At 41.6% G+C, this 17,060-nt stretch overlaps 8 protein-coding genes across 11 annotated transcripts; 3 read left to right on the top strand and 5 right to left on the bottom strand.

Moving 5' to 3' along the window:
• Window positions 1-186: 186 nt before the first annotated feature.
• Window positions 187-3,780, bottom strand: LOC132787341 (uncharacterized). Of its 2 annotated transcripts, none has more exons than XM_060794326.1 (2): window positions 3,647-3,780; window positions 187-1,187 (listed from the first exon to the last, which is right to left on the bottom strand). In XM_060794326.1, exon 2 carries the CDS (start codon window positions 1,169-1,171, stop codon window positions 815-817), a length of 357 nt encoding a protein of 118 aa, XP_060650309.1. In that variant the 5' UTR covers window positions 1,172-1,187; window positions 3,647-3,780; the 3' UTR covers window positions 187-814. The 2 variants fall into 2 exon arrangements, with proteins under 2 accessions (XP_060650309.1, XP_060650311.1); XM_060794328.1 differs by lacking the exon at window positions 3,647-3,780 and adding an exon at window positions 1,337-1,355.
• Window positions 3,781-4,445: 665 nt separating this feature from the next.
• On the bottom strand, window positions 4,446-5,488 carry LOC132787550 (large ribosomal subunit protein eL33). The gene is made up of 4 exons (XM_060794655.1): window positions 5,399-5,488; window positions 4,895-5,125; window positions 4,604-4,831; window positions 4,446-4,541 (listed from the first exon to the last, which is right to left on the bottom strand). The coding sequence occupies exons 2-4, from the start codon at window positions 5,117-5,119 to the stop codon at window positions 4,518-4,520; spliced, it is 477 nt and encodes a 158-aa protein (XP_060650638.1). The 5' UTR covers window positions 5,120-5,125; window positions 5,399-5,488; the 3' UTR covers window positions 4,446-4,517.
• Window positions 5,489-5,601: 113 nt separating this feature from the next.
• Window positions 5,602-7,569, top strand: LOC132787545 (polymerase delta-interacting protein 2). The gene is made up of 4 exons (XM_060794651.1): window positions 5,602-5,989; window positions 6,132-6,633; window positions 6,687-7,028; window positions 7,094-7,569. The coding sequence occupies exons 1-4, from the start codon at window positions 5,880-5,882 to the stop codon at window positions 7,436-7,438; spliced, it is 1,299 nt and encodes a 432-aa protein (XP_060650634.1). The 5' UTR covers window positions 5,602-5,879; the 3' UTR covers window positions 7,439-7,569.
• Window positions 7,570-7,587: 18 nt separating this feature from the next.
• On the bottom strand, window positions 7,588-8,700 carry LOC132787548 (large ribosomal subunit protein mL44). The gene is made up of 2 exons (XM_060794653.1): window positions 8,543-8,700; window positions 7,588-8,489 (listed from the first exon to the last, which is right to left on the bottom strand). Exons 1-2 carry the CDS (start codon window positions 8,607-8,609, stop codon window positions 7,588-7,590), a joined length of 969 nt encoding a protein of 322 aa, XP_060650636.1. The 5' UTR covers window positions 8,610-8,700.
• A 108-nt stretch (window positions 8,701-8,808) lies between these two features.
• On the top strand, window positions 8,809-10,326 carry LOC132787546 (SWI/SNF-related matrix-associated actin-dependent regulator of chromatin subfamily B member 1). Its single transcript, XM_060794652.1, has 2 exons — window positions 8,809-9,236; window positions 9,297-10,326. The coding sequence occupies exons 1-2, from the start codon at window positions 8,965-8,967 to the stop codon at window positions 10,135-10,137; spliced, it is 1,113 nt and encodes a 370-aa protein (XP_060650635.1). The 5' UTR covers window positions 8,809-8,964; the 3' UTR covers window positions 10,138-10,326.
• Window positions 10,327-10,474: 148 nt separating this feature from the next.
• Window positions 10,475-12,317, bottom strand: LOC132787544 (histone deacetylase 3). The gene is made up of 3 exons (XM_060794650.1): window positions 11,828-12,317; window positions 11,678-11,766; window positions 10,475-11,614 (listed from the first exon to the last, which is right to left on the bottom strand). The coding sequence occupies exons 1-3, from the start codon at window positions 11,983-11,985 to the stop codon at window positions 10,551-10,553; spliced, it is 1,311 nt and encodes a 436-aa protein (XP_060650633.1). The 5' UTR covers window positions 11,986-12,317; the 3' UTR covers window positions 10,475-10,550.
• Window positions 12,318-12,510: 193 nt separating this feature from the next.
• On the top strand, window positions 12,511-15,172 carry LOC132787543 (BRCA1-associated protein). 3 transcript variants are annotated; one of them, XM_060794647.1, is made up of 7 exons: window positions 12,511-12,599; window positions 12,951-13,004; window positions 13,094-13,457; window positions 13,513-13,683; window positions 13,740-14,531; window positions 14,586-14,882; window positions 14,951-15,171. In XM_060794647.1, exons 1-7 carry the CDS (start codon window positions 12,584-12,586, stop codon window positions 14,955-14,957), a joined length of 1,701 nt encoding a protein of 566 aa, XP_060650630.1. In that variant the 5' UTR covers window positions 12,511-12,583; the 3' UTR covers window positions 14,958-15,171. The 3 variants fall into 3 exon arrangements, with proteins under 3 accessions (XP_060650630.1, XP_060650631.1, XP_060650632.1); XM_060794648.1 differs by having other exon boundaries at window positions 14,586-14,958; XM_060794649.1 differs by lacking the exon at window positions 12,951-13,004 and having other exon boundaries at window positions 12,519-12,599; window positions 14,951-15,172.
• A 41-nt stretch (window positions 15,173-15,213) lies between these two features.
• Window positions 15,214-16,291, bottom strand: LOC132787549 (uncharacterized). The gene has a single exon (XM_060794654.1). The coding sequence runs from the start codon at window positions 16,181-16,183 to the stop codon at window positions 15,287-15,289; it is 897 nt and encodes a 298-aa protein (XP_060650637.1). The 5' UTR covers window positions 16,184-16,291; the 3' UTR covers window positions 15,214-15,286.
• Window positions 16,292-17,060: the final 769 nt, after the last annotated feature.

Raw genomic sequence — 17,060 nt, 5'->3', positions numbered from 1 at the left:
ACTCAAAATATCTCAATAATTCATAATTTCATTTTCGCACAAATCTTTTTGATCTAAGATCGTGCGTTTATTGATCGCTACAATTTGATCGCCAATTAAAGTTTATACCTTTTTTGGTACAAGACATCCGACAAACGACTTTTAATTATTCTAGGAACGATTTATTGTGGAATAAAAGAGACGGTATTGTTCTTTGTATTAAATGTTAAATTTATTTTGTCGCAATACACTTACGTAATTAGAAAATAATTTTAGACAAATTTTACAGACCATTGTTACAAGTTTGGATTGGACATTTAAGTACAGATTCAAAATGTGAATGGTAAATTTGTTAAATACGTTTTCGACTTTTAATTTGTATGTTTTATTAGGGCGGAATCGCACTTAAAGTTTAAACAATTGCGTTAGACGTTTTATAAAATAGTTATGCATAGAATAGAAACACAAAAATCAAATGCAAAAATCAGAAAGAGAGCAGAAAAAAGGCGAATATATAGTATAGTATAGTCAATGAATATCAGCAATAAAATTGGATAATTACTTCGCATTCATTATCAACTTTTGTTTTCAACGGTTTGAACATTTTGTAGCCAATTTTGGAATATGAATATGAATGTTGTATAGGCTAAATATTGTATATATATGTAATAGTTTAAGCGATTTATATTTATAAATGTATTTAATGGTGTTGAGGATGTCTTGGCTTATATGTGTATGTGAGTGTGTGTTTGTTTGTGTGAGAGTGTCATTAAATGCGTGTGGCAGCCACACAACTACAGCTACCCCATCCATCCATCCTCCCATCCTGCTTCGTCTACCAGAAGCCACCCGATGAGTAACCGCCGGGAGGAACACGACCACGCGCCTGATCTGACGCTCCTTTGTTGCCATTGCTGCTCTCTTTGGGCTGGCTAGCTGCAGGCTTCTGTTCCTCCTTTGGGGCGGCAGCTACCTCATCCCGCAGCTTCTCCACCACCTGATTGGCATCCGTGGAACCCATGCAGGCATTCAGATTGGAAGAGTTCTGTTGATTGTATTTGGGACGCGGGGCATTCACGGCAACTTCAGGTTCCGAGAAGATGTTGGTGTGTCCGCCACCTGGAGGCTTCAGGACGCGGCTGGAGGGACGAGAGCTGGTGTTGAGGCCAATTTTCAGTTCGGTGGAAGTCATTGTAGTTGCTTATAAACTGCAAAAGGGGGAGAAAATAAATGGTAAGTACACTTCAATAGAGAAAATCGTGTTAAAATCATTTTTTAAAATAATTGCATATGCATATGAAAATAGACTTTCGTGACACACTGTAATGTGCGGTATGGAAATGGTCACGCCACTTACAACTAAAAAAAAAGTGGCCAACAATGAATGAAGCGGCGACTGTGACGAGCGTCAGCAAACTGAGCCACGATGAAAAATGGCAGCAGGCAGAACGCGGACAACGAAGAACCGAAAACAGAGTCAGACACAACAACAGCAACAAAAAGAGCAGCAAGCAGAATGGAAAACATTTGCACCAACAGCGGGAGCTCCCCTCTCGCTCTCTCTGCCCGACACAACCATTCGCGATTCGGCTGCTCACTTTTCACACATACATATATAGACAAGACAGGCATAGAAGTATACATGTATACTTATACACATACAAACATTATCTCTATTTTTGAGCACTGCGTTCTTTTTAACTATAATTGCGGCTCTGTCGCCGCCATTCGCACACTTTCTCATTTTTTTGTACAATTTTATATTGTACGCTGCACAAAAACATAGCTATACCATACAATAATATAGCATAATAATAGTCGTGGACCATTAATAATAGTTTTTCTATTCACCCCTAAGCTGTAACTGCTTTCAGCTTGACTTTAATATTCTACTTATTTTGCAAGTTGCGATTTTATTTGATAATATTATATAAATTTAAATTTAAAAGAAGCTTTTAATATTAACATCATAAAATTTTTGAATTCATTTTAATTAAATATTCAAATAAATACGCTAAATTATTATTGCAATTTTTTTTAATATTGTATACAAAATATAATAAAGTTTTCGAGTGTTTCAGTTTTATGTTGTGCTGCTGTTTGTGGAGGAGGAATGAGGTCAAAGTGGGGTTGGTGCTTGGGTGTAAAGAGAGCGATAGAGAGAGGAAGAGAGACGCGATGACATCTGCGAGAAAATGATGCGTCATGCTTTGTGGGAGGCGAAAGTCTCCCCATGGGATGCCAAAGCACACAAAACACACACAAACACAATTATGTTGAGGTATGTAGTTGACATTGTATGTGTGTGTGTGTGTTTGTTTGCTTTTGCGTAAAACAAAGCAAAGTGAATGACCGATAATACACACAACAAGAGTCAAAGATCTCTTAGCGAACAACTAACTCTTCATGCTTTTTGCTGGCTAAACATTTTCCAAGCTAAACAGAGCACATAGATACAAATCAATGTATGTGTGTGAAAGACAAACACATGCGTCAACAACAATAACTGACTAATGGTAGACTTTTTATTCGCCATTATTGTTGTTGTATCGGTCACGTCGAGCGGCCCTAAGTTGCTTACAGCCAACACACACTAATGCAATTATTGTGAACATTACCTGCGTCTAAATGTGTGTGAAGCACTCGTTTTTTTTAGAAATTATGAGTAATGAGCAATCTGGATATAACTTGAATTGTCGGCTTCGATTCCCATTTCGCGCTCTCTTTCTTACTCTCTCCCTCCCTGTCTAACGCGCTCTGGTTACCGATTGTTTTATTATTTAAAGATTATTGCCTAAATGACAAGATACCGACTGCGTTAACCGAATGTGAGGCAAGCAAAATAAATATGGCAAGACATAAATTTAAAAGCAAACGACGTCGTTTTGGCCATGGGTCACATTAGATGAGTGTACAATACATGTGTGCAAAGCAAAATCAAGTTTAACCAGTGGCGGCCAACCTATATTTATTTTACCATTATTATAACGCAAAACGGACGAAAACATTTTTAGCGCATTCAAATTCAAAAGTGACCCGAAACAACGGCGGCGTCATTTCCACAAAACTACTAATACTTATACATACATATGTACATATATGCACAACATGTATGTACATATAAGTATATGCCTTTTAACGAACGCCGCCGGTTGAAACCGCCTTTAGCTAGTTTTTAGCCAGCGCATGCGATTATTAAGTTGGGCAGCCTGCAGTCGAGACTAAAAAAAGAGCCACACACGAGAATAATGCAAAAACACAAAAAAGAAACATGGCCACACTAGAGCCTAGGAAGGAGCGGGGAGCAGTGTTGGTCGGAAAAATGAGATGTTTTGTGTGATATTTTTATGTTTCACTTCAGTATGCAGCAGCAAAGCATATGGCGCTTTGGCAGCTGTGCTAAATACAACACTTTTATAGCAGCTGCACTTCACTCACTCACACCTTTCCCTCTGCCAAAGCCCTTCATCATCATCATCATGAACAAACAGATACAGAGTTTGGTTAGCCTCAAAATTCCATGACACCAATACACAAGTGAAAAGCATAAGATGATGATTAGGTTTGCTTCCGCAACTTAATCGATTTTATAGTGCACATGCAACAAGTTATCACTGCAGTCTTCTTAATTGCTTTAACTATGCACGATTGTCCGTTTTATACATACCTTGTGTACTTATTTGTAAAGTAAAATTTTTCGCTTTGTTTGCAGCGCTCTTTTGTTTAATGGAAATTTTTCACTGCGAAAACCGACGCCACCTTCGCCAATGAACGGTTTATTTAAAATGGTCTACGACAGTGTAACCGAAGATGCCAAGCACGCGAATGCCTACAATAATCACTACGTAACGCTTTGCGTTTGACGTAAGATGAAGAAGTATTTCGGTAACCGTTTGGGTTGCATTCAAATATTAATTGGAGAAATGGTCACACTACCATTGTGTAAATAAGTGTTGGGTTTTATTTTGATTTATCTGTTGTCCAGCACTTGTCCAAATTTGATTTTGGTTTTAAATTGAAAAAAAAAACCTTTTAAGACGAATTAAAATATAAACCACATTTACGGAAACAAGGCCCCTTTTTTGAAGCTAGAATACTGCTATTAATTGATACAATATTAAATTCAGCTACATGATTTTATCAGAATAAACACATGATCCTACATATAGACAACCACCATGTGTTATATGTACAATATATACAATGTATGTATGTATATATATTAAGCACAAAGCTTTGAACTTCATATTTTCGATCCGCGTTCTCCAACTAGGACTTCTTCACAATACAATAGTAGTAATTAAAATGACACTACTATATTTGTTATTGATAAACCACTTAATTTTAAGTGCATTTGGTATTTGATTTCCATTTTTCCACGTTTTTACTATTATCCACTAAATCACCAGAGCAACATGTCAGAGTAATTGAAAGAAATGCGTTTAAAATTCCAAGTATACTTGTAATTAAATTTAAATTGTTTCATTTATTATGATGTAAACGGATCTTTTGCAGGTCATTTAAAGTTAATTATTAACTTAAATCCTTGATGGGTACAGCATCTGAAATATAAATCACCATTAATACGTTGAATGAAGCACATTATCTCTATTGCAATGCTTACAATGCGAATGCGGTGTCCCATGGCATGACCGGGCAAATTCCTGTTGAAGCGGGCACGCACGGAGCCAGTGTTGCCGTGGATGCGGGTAACCTTGCCCCACACTGCACGGACACGGGTCTTGCGCTCTGGGTGCTGGGGCACGCACTTCTTGGTCTGTGCCTTGTAGACATACACGCAACGCTTGCCAACGTAGAACTCGCCATGCTCCTTGCGACGAGCACCCTCAATCTGTAAATATTATGTTGATAGTTTCATAAGAATCAACGAGTAATGTGTGTTGTGGAAACTTACCTTAAGGATGGCGTGATTCTCGTGCTGGTTCCTCAGACCGCGCTTGTAGCCAGTGAAGACAGCCTTGGCAAACAGACGACCGTGACGTTTGTACTTCTTGGCAGAAACTTTCGTCTCGGTAGCGGCGGCCTTCTCAGCCTTTGGGGCCTTGGCGGCCTTTGCCGCTTTGGGTGCCTTTGCAGCCTTAGGCGCAGCAGCAGCGGGCTTAGCTTGTGTGTCAGCCATAGTTCACTGCAATTATATATTGAAATTCATTTCAGTTACAACAGGTCACTTCTACCAATTGGCTCATTAACATTTGTTTTGATTGTCAGACTTGTGGGTGCACTTTTCTTTCAGCCATAAACATCGAAATGTAGGCACTTTATTGAAACGCAACATTTATGTTTTAACGTAATACACATATCTATTAATGCACTGCCACAATAATTTTCTGACATTCTTGTACTTTTCACGTATATTTTTTTATTTTTTCTTCGCATAGCATAAAATCCGCGTACGTACCGGAAATCTGTCAAATGGCGAAAGAGAGAGAAGATCTGACAAGCAGGGTGACCGCAAGTGGCATTGCAAAATATACTAATTAATGTTCAAAACATACCAAATATACCACTTCCAATAACTGGGTTGGTTACACTTTATTTGGTATATCGATAGTAGAGTTGTGCGCAGGGTTGCTGCGCAACATAGAAATCGTATTGAGAACAAACTCAAAAAAAATAAAAACAATAAATTTGTACAATAACAATGTTCTTTCGAATTATCAGAGTTTGATAAATTTACAAAATTTTTTTTTAAAATAAAGCACATGTACCCACTTTTAACAAATTCTTCATATAACATACAATAACAAAAAGACAAGTGGTGCACATATTCCCCCCTCATCAATTGCATAAAAGCTGTTCCCAGATTTCTCATTCAGATTCAGGCCAACAACTACGAACGGCGAACTGCGGCTGCTGCACTCTGCGATTGAGGACAACTAATGGGTTTATTACTGCACGTATTCAAATGGGACAAGCGTTGGCAACTGCTGCATAAATGTGATATATTGGTGAAACGTAGCATTAAAAAGCAGGCCGCCAGTTCAACCAAGTAAGTGTTCCCCCACTCGGATGATATGGTGGTGGGGTCAGTTGTCGTTGTTTGTTGTAATATTGCTAGCAGACACTGCGACGACGCTATCACAAAACAATAAAATAAAAACAAATGTTGCATAATAACAACTTGATTGCAGACTTGCTGAGGTTGGTCGCCTATTGGACGCCAAGGAGGGTAAATATGATACTGGACAATTGTTCCTGCACCGCATCTTCGGCTATCGGGGCGTCATACTGTTTCCATGGACGGCTCGTGTATATGACCGCGACTTGCACAATCCTAGCAGGCAGACAACAACCACAACAACAACGGTGACAGCAGCAACAACAACACCGGCAACATCCAACACAGAGGCTTCATCCATTATAGTTAAGGCTGGACACAGCAACAATAACACGGCAACAACAAGTGCAGCACCTCAAGCAGATGCTGCAGCTTCAGCAGCGGCATGGCAAGCGAGCAGCAGCACCAACACTGCTGCCGATGCACAGCAGAGTACCACCAAAGTGGGTACCGCGACTCCGATAACAAGCAACAACAACAATAATAAAGCAAGCGCAGTTGATGCCAAAGAGGTTAAGGGTAAAACGCAGACATTTTATCAGGTGCTCATCGATACCCGGGACTGTCCACATATTGTAAGTGTTGGCTTCATCAGTTCCTTGACGAAACTAAATAAATTCCCTTTTAGCGCGCGCAAACGGAGGCTGTTACTTTTCTTGGCAATCAGGATTCCAATCGCAGCCTGTATGCCATACCTGGATTGGATTATGTGGCGCACGATGACATTATGCCCTATTCGTCCAACGATAAGCAGCCGTTGCAGCACGAACTATTCGACAAGTTTTTGACGCATACGCCAGACGCCGAGCCGCCTTTTGTGAGCCAAGAAACGCTCAAGGCGTGGCAAGAGAAGAATCATCCTTGGCTGGACATGAGCGATGTTCACAAGGAGACCACGGAGAATGTTCGCATCACCGTCATACCCTTCTATATGGGTTGCCGCGAGACGCCTGCCTCTTCCGTATACTGGGTGAGTTAGAGCCGGAGAGGATTGCTAGAAATACACCTAACAAATGGTTTCTTCTTTCCTTTTAGTGGCGTTACTGCATTCGCTTGGAGAATCTGGGTGAGCTGAGCGTTCAGCTGCGTGAGCGACATTGGCGTATCTTCTCATTGTCGGGCACTTTGGAGACGGTGCGTGGACGCGGGGTTGTTGGCCAGGAGCCCATACTCAGTCCACGATTGCCCGCGTTCCAGTACAGTAGTCATGTGAGCCTGCAGGCGCCCAGTGGTCATATGTGGGGTACCTTCCGTTTGGAGCGTGAGGATGGTTACTCCTTCGACTGCAAGATACCGCCCTTTTCGCTGGAATCGAAACCAGACGATGTTAATGCGCCACCAGTTGGTGGAGCGTCGTCGACACGCGATGACAGCGATTAAGCAGATTTACTAGCAGAGTTGTTATTATCGTAGTTTGCCATATTTGCAACTCAACCAAGTTAATATATTCATCATTCAGGAAGTACATGTGTTTAGGACAAATTAAAAATATATATTTAACGAACATCTCATTTGATCTCTCAAATTATCTACGCCTCTAGCCTCACATGTTTCGTCTCCAGTTGAATCCCGAAATCGAATGGACGTCGATTGTCATGAAGATCGAAGAGGGTTTGCAGTGCGTCGATTGCTGCTGTCTCTGTAGCCGTCTTCACATCCTCGCCGAATCCCTTACCAAGCAGTTGGCGATTAGAATAGATGCCCACATGGAATGCAGACAGCACTGTGTTCTTGCCGCAATCGCCCAGCAGGCGGGGCTCTGGCTCACCCAGCTTGCGTTGCGCACACACTTCGCCTAACAACTGCAGTGGTTGCTCCGGTGTCCATATATCCAGCAAATCCTTTTGATTAAGCTGCGTGCAAATGAAATCGCGCACAAAGAGAAAAGCGCGTTCCACGCCACTTGAATCCGCTAAGGCACCAATCACAGCATTCAGTGTATTCGCCAGCGTTTCATTGCTGGGCGGGTATTCGCTGGCAAAGATTAAATCTTTGGTGCCCAAATGTGTGGAGACGTGAGCTAAAGTTTCCGTACTCAGCAGGTATGAAGTAATCGCTTTTTGGCCAATCGCCGGCACTTTGGGCAACGAATGCTGAACATACGCTTCAATGTAGGCTTTGGCAATATGCGCACCCTTGGCAGCAAGTTCAACATTGTCAGCTGTATGCAAATCCGACTCAGCAATACCCAGTTTGCGTTGTCGCTCCTGTTCCTGATGCGCGTATGTGCGCTCTGTGAATGCGGTCTGTAGCAGGGGTAGTTGGAACTCCTCATTTAAACGCTTGCCAAAAGCAAACAGCTCAGAGCGGTAATTCCATTCAATGAAGCCTGCGCGTGGCTCTGGCTTTTGGGGTCCTTGTTTCTGTACGCGGTGTGCGAGCTCACGTAACGTCGGGGAGACCCAACGTTTGATGTGACGGCATGTTTGAACTGCCAAAACATCGGGATTAATGTATGAAGTAGGTTTATTTCGATACCCATACCTGTGCCAGTTCTATTCATGGGCTTGGCCATAGTAATGGCAACAGCAAAACCGCGTATTAAAGACATCTTCAATTAAATTAAACTAAATTCTCAATCACAAATCTGCGGCACCATACGACTTACAGTGTTGCCACTTTTTTGTGTGTGTTTAGGCTGCCATTTCGCGTGATTGCAACTCCCGTATATGTTGCCACCCTCGCTAACAATCGACTACGTATCGGTATATTTTGACGCAAATTAATATATTTTCTAAATTGCAGCTGCGGTCACACTACTTGTCATCTTAACGACGCCATGTCTCCGTTCGCATGAAAAAATATTTGTCTGCAAAAATTGGCCGATAAAATAAATAGATAAAAGAAAAGCAATTGTGAAAAGTGTGGAAAGTGTAGAGCTTTAGTAAACAACATAAGCTGAGAAGATGGCGCTGCAGACGTACGGTGATAAGCCGGTGGCATTCCAACTGGAAGAGGGCGGCGAGTATTATTATGTGGGCTCCGAGGTGGGCAATTATATGCGACATTTTCGCGGCATCCTGTACAAGAAGTATCCTGGGATGACACGAATTGTGCTCTCCAACGAGGAACGCAAGCGTTTGGCTGACTCCGGGCTAAGTTCACACATATTAGCGAGCTCAGTGTCGTTGCTGCGTGCTGTCGAAGTCGATGACATTATGGCCGGTAACGACGAAAAGTAAGTTACGCCCGGTAAACATTTCATGTGACTGTATTAAGTACAATATGCCGTTTTTAGATATCGCGCTGTTTCCGTGAACACCTCGGACACACCTGTGCCGCGTGAGAGCAAGTCAAAGAAGCAACCACAATACGTTCCAACGATGCCCAATTCAAGTCATTTGGATGCAGTGCCTCAGGCCACACCCATCAATCGTAACCGGGTGCATACCAAGAAGGTGCGCACGTTTCCCATGTGTTTTGACGACACAGATCCAACGGCAAGTCTGGAAAATGCAGCACAAAAGGAATGTCTGGTTCCCATACGCCTGGACATGGAGCTGGAGGGACAGAAGCTGCGTGATACTTTCACATGGAACAAGAATGAGAGCATGATAACACCCGAACAGTTTGCCGAGGTCCTATGTGATGATCTCGACCTGAATCCCCTGCCATTTGTTCCAGCAATTGCCCAAGCAATTCGCCAACAAATCGAAGCGTTTCCTAACGATCCACCAATTCTAGAGGAAAGCTGCGATCAGCGTGTTATTGTCAAACTTAACATTCACGTTGGCAACACCTCCCTGGTCGATCAGGTTGAGTGGGACATGTCCGAGAAGAACAACAATCCTGAAGAGTTTGCCATCAAGCTGTGTGCTGAATTGGGACTAGGCGGTGAATTTGTGACGGCGATCGCATACAGCATACGCGGTCAGTTATCGTGGCATTGCCGCACCTATGCATTCAGCGAGGCTCCTTTATCCACCATTGATGTACCGTTTCGTAATCCAAGTGATGCGGACGCCTGGGCGCCTTTCCTAGAGACGCTAACTGATGCCGAGATGGAGAAGAAGATACGCGATCAGGATCGAAATACACGACGCATGCGACGTTTGGCGAATACAACAACGGGCTGGTAAATCGCGATATATATGTAGGTGGATTTTGTTACTATAATATTCTCTCATTATTTTTTATTACTGGAAAAGAATTGTACACCCCTGTCACTATAAAAATAGAGCTTCTTCGAGCTCACTTGCGTACAATTGTTTTCCCAGTTCTAGCAATAGTAGTGATTGCAAAATAAATCGAATATTTGAGTATGCAAATCAACTTTGATCAATTTGTAATCACTATTAAGTAATCCTCCGTGTATAAATGTTGTATGGTACAAACTGCATTCATCTCTCAGTCCAGTTTAGCTCGGCAATATATATCTTTAAATATAATCATAAATAAACATACATCATATCTGTGTCTAATTTAAAGCCAAATTGTGGCGCATCTATTTTCTTATTTTGCTGCATAGTGTGCTTAAATCTAAATAGTGTTCTTAGCTTTCTACCGAATCGGGCTTGTCCTGATCTTGATCACCATCGTAAAACTCATTTTTCGCTTCGACTAGCTTGTCCTCATCCGCTTGTGACATACGCACATCGGGATCCGTTTCTTCCCTCATGCGCAGCTCCTCCATATCGACGTCGGGCGGCGTTTGCACCATTTGCACACTGGGCGAGTGCTGGCACATTTTCAGATTCTCATAAACATGCTTGACAATTAACTCCAAATACTGCTTGGAATTCGCATTATCCTGCCGCGAATTGACATCGGGATGCAACGTAAAGTCGGGCGCAAAGAAATCGTAATATTCCGTTGGCGGCAAATCGTTGGCTATCTCCTGATCCACCAGCAGCGAAGTTTCATGTGTCCAGCAGCGCGCCACATTGCGCAAAGTGTAACCACCGCCGCCCACAACCAAAGTAGGCACATTCAGTTCTTTGACGAACTTGACGCATTCACCATGACCGCGAGTGCTAAGCGAAAAACAACCCAGACGATCGCCAGCCAATGAATCTGCACCACATTGTAAGACAATTGCCGTTGGCCGATAGAAGTCCATAATAGCTGAGATGATGGGCTTAAAAACCTGGAAGTAGCTCTGATCATCAATGCCCTCCTTGAGTGGCACGTTGACGCTGTAGTAACGACCAGATTCCGCACCCAGCTCGTACATATCACCGGTCCCGGGAAAGAAATAGTTGCCGTATTTGTGAAACGATGCAGTCATCACGCGATCCGTTAAATAGAATGCCTCCTGCACGCCGTCGCCATGATGTACATCAATGTCAATGTAAAGCACGCGGGGATGATATTTGAGTAGCTCCAAGATGCCAATGACAATGTCGTTGACATAACAAAAGCCGGAGGCTTCAAACTTCTTGGCATGATGCAAGCCTCCCGACCAATTAATGCAGATATCGCTGTGATTGTGATTCAACTTCTGTGCACCCTCAAGCGAAGCACCTGTGTACATGGCGCAGAAATCGAAGAGACCATCAAATACGGGACAATCCTCACCAACGCTAAAGTGTGCCAAATACTTAGTATAGGCAACGGCTGCAATCATAATTGTAATAATTAGTGATGTGATTTTGCTGGCTAACTTTCAGTTGCACTTACAATTACATTGAATATTTTGTGGAGTTACTTGCTGTAGATAGGCGATATATTCATCACTATGGAATCGAAGCATGTCCTGTGCACTAGCTCTGCAATAAAGAGGGAATAAGTGAATATATGTTGGCCCAGCTGTTTTTACCTTTTACTTACTTGTATGGACGGTAGATCTTCATCTTTTTGTGCAGCTCGTAGTTCATAACCAGACTGTGGGTGACCGCCAAACGTTGTGGCTTCATCGGATGCCCGGCACCATAGTGAAAATTGCCGACATCGGCATTGTAAAAGTATGAAACGCGTCGGTCCGTCATCTTTATAACGGCTATAAGCTAATCGCTGTCCAATACCACTCCAGAACGGGCAATATATGGATTTTTGCATATAGTACAATCACCAAAACAGCCACAATAAACAAAAGGCGTCGTGTTGTCGTCAGCTCGTTTAAGCCCAATAACATGCCGTCGTAGTCGTTGAAATTATCGGCTTTTTGCACTCTTATGTCGTCTGTGAAAGTGGTTTGTCCAGAATCTGGCAAAAAATCGATTAGTTGTGTATTTGTGTACACAAAACATAAAATAATTCAATAATCCCGTCGTGACCGGTGAGCCATCTTGATTTTTTTGCTGTTTCACTAGCGTGGCCGCTAACTTGTATTTCACAATGCACTTATTTACGCCGACAAATATACCACATTGATTTTTATGGCTCATTTTTTAAGGAACGATGAGAATATAGTGGAACACATACTTTACTATGATGATTTTACTTTATCAATATCATTTATAAATATAGGTATGTGTACAAATATCCACAACTATATCAAACTTTTGTTCTAAACTAGTTCACTAATATAATTCAATCGACTTATTTCAAACATTTCTGATCTTGGAAAGTAATATTCAAAATCAAATGGATTTAAAAACGGGTAAATACATTTGCATTGTTATCAGTGATATTATTGTTGATAGCAGTACTTTTTATGGCGTATGCAGTGACATGGTTTTACATTTTATCGAAATTATTAACACGAAAAAGTATTCTTTTTTATTTACCCGCATTTCTTTTTAAATTTCAATTCAACCTGCTAAGTGTAACCAGCTAGACTGAAAATGTTACTTTTCGCAAATATTAATCAGTATATTGTGAAATTCAACTGCGGTCACGCTTAGTTTTTGTTGTGAATTCGTTAACGAAAAGTGTAAAGTCTGTTTAAAAACAACTTAATATGATGATTTTTGGTATTGTTTTGATTGAAATTATGCCTGTGTAATGCTAGAAAACATTTCATTGTGTGTTATCAAAATCGAGATCGATTTGGAAGCCAGCGCAGGTAAATGGCCCTTACTCACTCTGCAAAAAAGCAGAGACAAAGAAAACTTGAACTCACACAACACGCAATTTTCATTTGACCCCTTGCAGAGCAAGAAGGCGCTGTTTCCTCCGAGCATCCCACCAATCCGCGTGTACAGAAAGAGCGTGAACGCGATCGTGGACTGCGACAGGCTCGCGACATTGTCATCGAGACGTACACGAATCAACGTTGGACTCGAGAATTGAGCGCTGGAGCTGAGAACGAGGCGACTAAGATGAACTGGTCTGCTGCACTGCAGCAGCACACGACGAATAGTCCGACAGCGGGAAGTTCACGGGAAACTACACCACGAAGTGGCGATGAGTCAAAACCGGGTGCGACAGCCTCGAACTTTCCAAAGGAAATCGGTTATTTTTCGGGAAATCCCATTGTGGAGGTAACTAAAGGCATCATTCATCTGTACAAGACGAAGTGAGTATGCTGCTTGGCATAGAGTTGCATTGTATTTACTTACTCCTATTTGTAGTGAGCGCAAGGCCATAAAGGAAGCCCCCTCGAATCAACTGTGTTTGCTGGCTGTGCCCGCGACTTTGAACTGTCATGATTTGCTCAACTTTATTGCACCATGTCATGCTGTGATCAGGCATGTGCGCATTGTACGCGATGGCAGCCCCAATCAGTTTATGGTATTGCTAGAGTAAGTTCCTAATTACGAGAGTTTAACAACTTCTAATGTGTTTGTTCTCACCACAGATTCCGTTCGAATGAAGCTGCGTTAGAGTTTTATAAATCCTACAATGGCATTGCATACAACTCCCTAGAGCCGGATTCACTTTGCCATGCCGTCTGGGTGTCGGCTGTAGAGCGTGGCGAACACGGATTGCCCCCGTTCGGACACACTGAGCTGCCCACGTGCCCCGTGTGCCTGGAGCGCATGGACGAGAGCGTCGATGGCGTCTTAACCATACTGTGTAATCACGCTTTCCACGCCAGCTGCTTGATGAAATGGGGCGACTCCACTTGCCCGGTGTGCCGTCATGTGCAAACTCCTGAGCTGGTTGAGGATTCGGTGTGCATGGAATGTGAGGGCATTGATTCTCTGTGGATATGCTTGATCTGTGGTCATGTGGGTTGCGGTCGCTATCAAGGCGGACATGCAGCAGCGCATTTTCGTGCGACAAATCACACCTTTGCCATGCAATTGGGTACCTCGAGTGTGTGGGATTATGCTGGTGATAATTTTGTGCATCGTCTCTTTCAAAATAAATCGGATGGCAAGCTGGTGGCCTCCCAAACGGAGAAGGATGAGCGCGAAGATAAAATCGATTCTATGCAAATGGAGTTCACATATTTGTTAACTGCACAGATGGAAACTCAACGCAAGTACTATGAGGACCTAATCGAACGTAAGGAGCAGGAGTGGCAGAAAGACAAGACATCTGCGAGTGAAAAAACGACGGAGATCGATGAGCTGCAGCAAACGCAGCAAGCCATGGTGAAGGAGAAGCAGAATCTAGAACGGAAACTGGCACACCACGGGACAAAGTAAGTGGTTTTTTCGATGGTCGAGATCTTGTTTAAAATTCTCTTTCATCCTAGGCTTAAAGAGATGACTAAACAGTTGGCCGAGGAACGTGAGCTGTCAAAGGCCTTCCAGACTAATCAGAGCTCATGGCATGTTAAATACAAGAACCTGGAGAAGCAGTACAACGAGTTCAAACACAATCACGACAAAGAGGTCTCCGAACTGCAGGAACAACTGCGTGATGTCATGTTTTTTCTGGATACCCAACAGAAAATGGCCAACACTGATTTAGCTGGCGCCTCCATCACTGGCATCACCGACAAGGAACCAACGTCGAGCACTCGTCGTGGCAATCGTCGCAAGAAGAAGGAGTAAGCGTTACTCTCGTTCCACATAAAAGCCCATATTAATTCGAAATAACATAATAAAATGTTTGTAGCATTTGAATGTTCGAAAGTTGGTTCAAATTCAAACCCAAAGTCCGTAGTAAATGATCTGAGAACCTAATAACACAAAACATAACAATAACATTAACAAACAACTCTAAATGTGATTTCCTTTGTGAAGCAAAATGCTTGAGCATTACTGAATTGTATTTCATCTAAGATAATGTACTTAATACCATATATATGAATTAGAAAACCCTATTATGTACGTCTATTTGTATTGAAATATTAAATATACAACTATTAAATTACAAAATTGAATTGAAATGCGATTGCTATTTATTTCCAACATTTAACAAATGAATTTAAATATTAATAGCTCATACGAATCACTGTGACTTAGGGCAATCGGTATCACAGTGGAAAGTTGGATCCGGCAGCTCTTTATCTTGGAACTCCACATGATCTTGAAATATATCAAGTTTCTCCTTCACTTCTTGCTCGTTGCGCTCAACATTCATCAAATAGCCAGCTAAAAATCCGTGCATGTCCTGCGGCATATGAGTGTGCAGCTGAGCCAGAGCACTCACTAAAACCTTGCCCATTTTTGCTTTCAATTCAGTGGATACATTTTCCACCGCTTCCAGCTTTTTACCCTGAGGCAACCAATCGTAATCCTTGAAGCAACAACACTCGCAGTAGGTATTTGGATCCGAGTCTTTGAGCAGTTTAAAGAATGATTGCAGCTGTGACTCGCATTGCTTCAGATTGGCAACTTCTTTGACGAATCTCTTGTGCATCTCGCAAATATCACGCTCGCAGCGTTGAACGACCTGCTGATCCTGTGACAAAGTTGCCGTGCGTTTTATGTAATCAATGGTGTTCTCGTGGAAAGACTTGAATTTACACTTCTCCTCGTTATAGGCTCGCATACACTGTCGACCATAGACTATAATATTATCACGACGCTTGCGAATTTCCTCACAGCGTTTCGTATAGAAATGCTTAATCTCGCTCAAGTTGATGATGCGTTTAGTGAACTCTGTCTTGGGGTCATCGTTATCACAAACTCTAGGCTCTGCACGGTTATTTAACTTCTTCTCAGAAGAGCATTTTCGAGGCTCAGTTTCGATTTTCTTCAATTCTTCCTTGAGCTCAACCTGCATATTCCTTAACTCAATGTTCAAACGCTTGACATCCTGATCATTGCAGATCAGCGTATTGAGCATCTCCCTCAGGCAATTCTTGTGCGGATTGGGTAATTCTTCTGGACAAGCGGTCAACATTTTTGGTTATCAATTTCAGTTGAATGTTACTAGTATGTTATAAATTTAAGGAATAGTTTGACTGTATTGTAATATTCGTAGTTTAATTTGACTTTTGATTCCGAGTTACTTTTTTTTAAATCCTATTTTAACTTATTCTTTATTCTCGTTGAATTGGATGAAAGTAAGTTCTTAGCATTTTAAAAAGTTCTTCATATTTTTAACTATTTACTTTCATCTTATGTAGTCATCTTATTATACGAACCGGTTTAACTAGAAACCGAATCTTCACTTACCAAATATTACTCACTCTACCAAAATATTTAATTGCCGTTTACTCTGCCCCTTTGTGCTTGCTTAGTTTCCATCCAATGGTGTTCAATCAATCATATTGTATATGATTTTATACCCAGCAGCCATAAAATAAACATCGAGTTTGATGGGCAATAACATATAAGTTACTTTCTTAGTTATATGATTTAACATTCAAAATAGTTTCTGTTATAGTAGATTAAATTTCATCTTAATTGTGAATCGTGTCCATAATAGATTTTATTTTTAGACCCCCTTTGGGTTCGCCATCTCTGTGTGGTAATATTCATAAAATGAACTTCATCAGAAATTAATTTTGGCACAAGTTAACCAGTTTGTTGAGAGGTCAGTCAGCTCCATCTTTGGCTCTATCGCCAGTTCAGTCCAGTTGCGAGCTGGGGCTGTAATTAAGTAAATTAATTAATTTATGTCTGAGGAGAGATAACTTTTTGGTTTTTTTTTTGCATTTTGATTTGAAAATTCGCATCTTTGTGCATACATATTAATTGATTGGATTTTTGCCAATTTTACTTGGCGACTGTATAATTTCTGCATAATTTATTTTCGTTTGCTAATTAATTTTATA

This window comes from Drosophila nasuta, chromosome 2R (assembly GCF_023558535.2).
Source record: "Drosophila nasuta strain 15112-1781.00 chromosome 2R, ASM2355853v1, whole genome shotgun sequence".
In the NCBI taxonomy this organism is placed as follows: Eukaryota; Metazoa; Arthropoda; class Insecta; order Diptera; family Drosophilidae; genus Drosophila; species Drosophila nasuta.
This window is presented reverse-complemented; position numbering and strand designations above follow the sequence as displayed.

Bases quoted from the DNA above. Each gene is read 5' to 3' on its own strand.
- LOC132787341 (XM_060794326.1), bottom strand. From the start codon at position 1,171: ATGACTTCCACCGAACTGAAAATTGGCCTCAACACCAGCTCTCGTCCC.
- LOC132787550 (XM_060794655.1), bottom strand. From the start codon at position 5,119: ATGGCTGACACACAAGCTAAGCCCGCTGCTGCTGCGCCTAAGGCTGCA. The intron at 4,832-4,894 runs GTAAGTTTCCAC...TAATATTTACAG, and splicing joins AGAATCACGCCATCCTTAAG to ATTGAGGGTGCTCGTCGCAA. The intron at 4,542-4,603 runs GTAAGCATTGCA...TTTATATTTCAG, and splicing joins TGGGACACCGCATTCGCATT to ATGCTGTACCCATCAAGGAT.
- LOC132787545 (XM_060794651.1), top strand. From the start codon at position 5,880: ATGGGTTTATTACTGCACGTATTCAAATGGGACAAGCGTTGGCAACTG. The intron at 6,634-6,686 runs GTAAGTGTTGGC...ATTCCCTTTTAG, and splicing joins CCCGGGACTGTCCACATATT to CGCGCGCAAACGGAGGCTGT. The intron at 7,029-7,093 runs GTGAGTTAGAGC...CTTTCCTTTTAG, and splicing joins CTGCCTCTTCCGTATACTGG to TGGCGTTACTGCATTCGCTT.
- LOC132787548 (XM_060794653.1), bottom strand. From the start codon at position 8,609: ATGTCTTTAATACGCGGTTTTGCTGTTGCCATTACTATGGCCAAGCCC. The intron at 8,490-8,542 runs GTATGGGTATCG...ATGTTTTGGCAG, and splicing joins CATGAATAGAACTGGCACAG to TTCAAACATGCCGTCACATC.
- LOC132787546 (XM_060794652.1), top strand. From the start codon at position 8,965: ATGGCGCTGCAGACGTACGGTGATAAGCCGGTGGCATTCCAACTGGAA. The intron at 9,237-9,296 runs GTAAGTTACGCC...TGCCGTTTTTAG, and splicing joins ATGGCCGGTAACGACGAAAA to ATATCGCGCTGTTTCCGTGA.
- LOC132787544 (XM_060794650.1), bottom strand. From the start codon at position 11,985: ATGACGGACCGACGCGTTTCATACTTTTACAATGCCGATGTCGGCAAT. The intron at 11,767-11,827 runs GTAAGTAAAAGG...TCTTTATTGCAG, and splicing joins AAGATCTACCGTCCATACAA to AGCTAGTGCACAGGACATGC. The intron at 11,615-11,677 runs GTAAGTGCAACT...TTATGATTGCAG, and splicing joins ACAAAATATTCAATGTAATT to CCGTTGCCTATACTAAGTAT.
- LOC132787543 (XM_060794647.1), top strand. The intron at 13,005-13,093 runs GTAAATGGCCCT...GACCCCTTGCAG, and splicing joins CGATTTGGAAGCCAGCGCAG to AGCAAGAAGGCGCTGTTTCC. The intron at 13,458-13,512 runs GTGAGTATGCTG...TCCTATTTGTAG, and splicing joins ATTCATCTGTACAAGACGAA to TGAGCGCAAGGCCATAAAGG.
- LOC132787549 (XM_060794654.1), bottom strand. From the start codon at position 16,183: ATGTTGACCGCTTGTCCAGAAGAATTACCCAATCCGCACAAGAATTGC.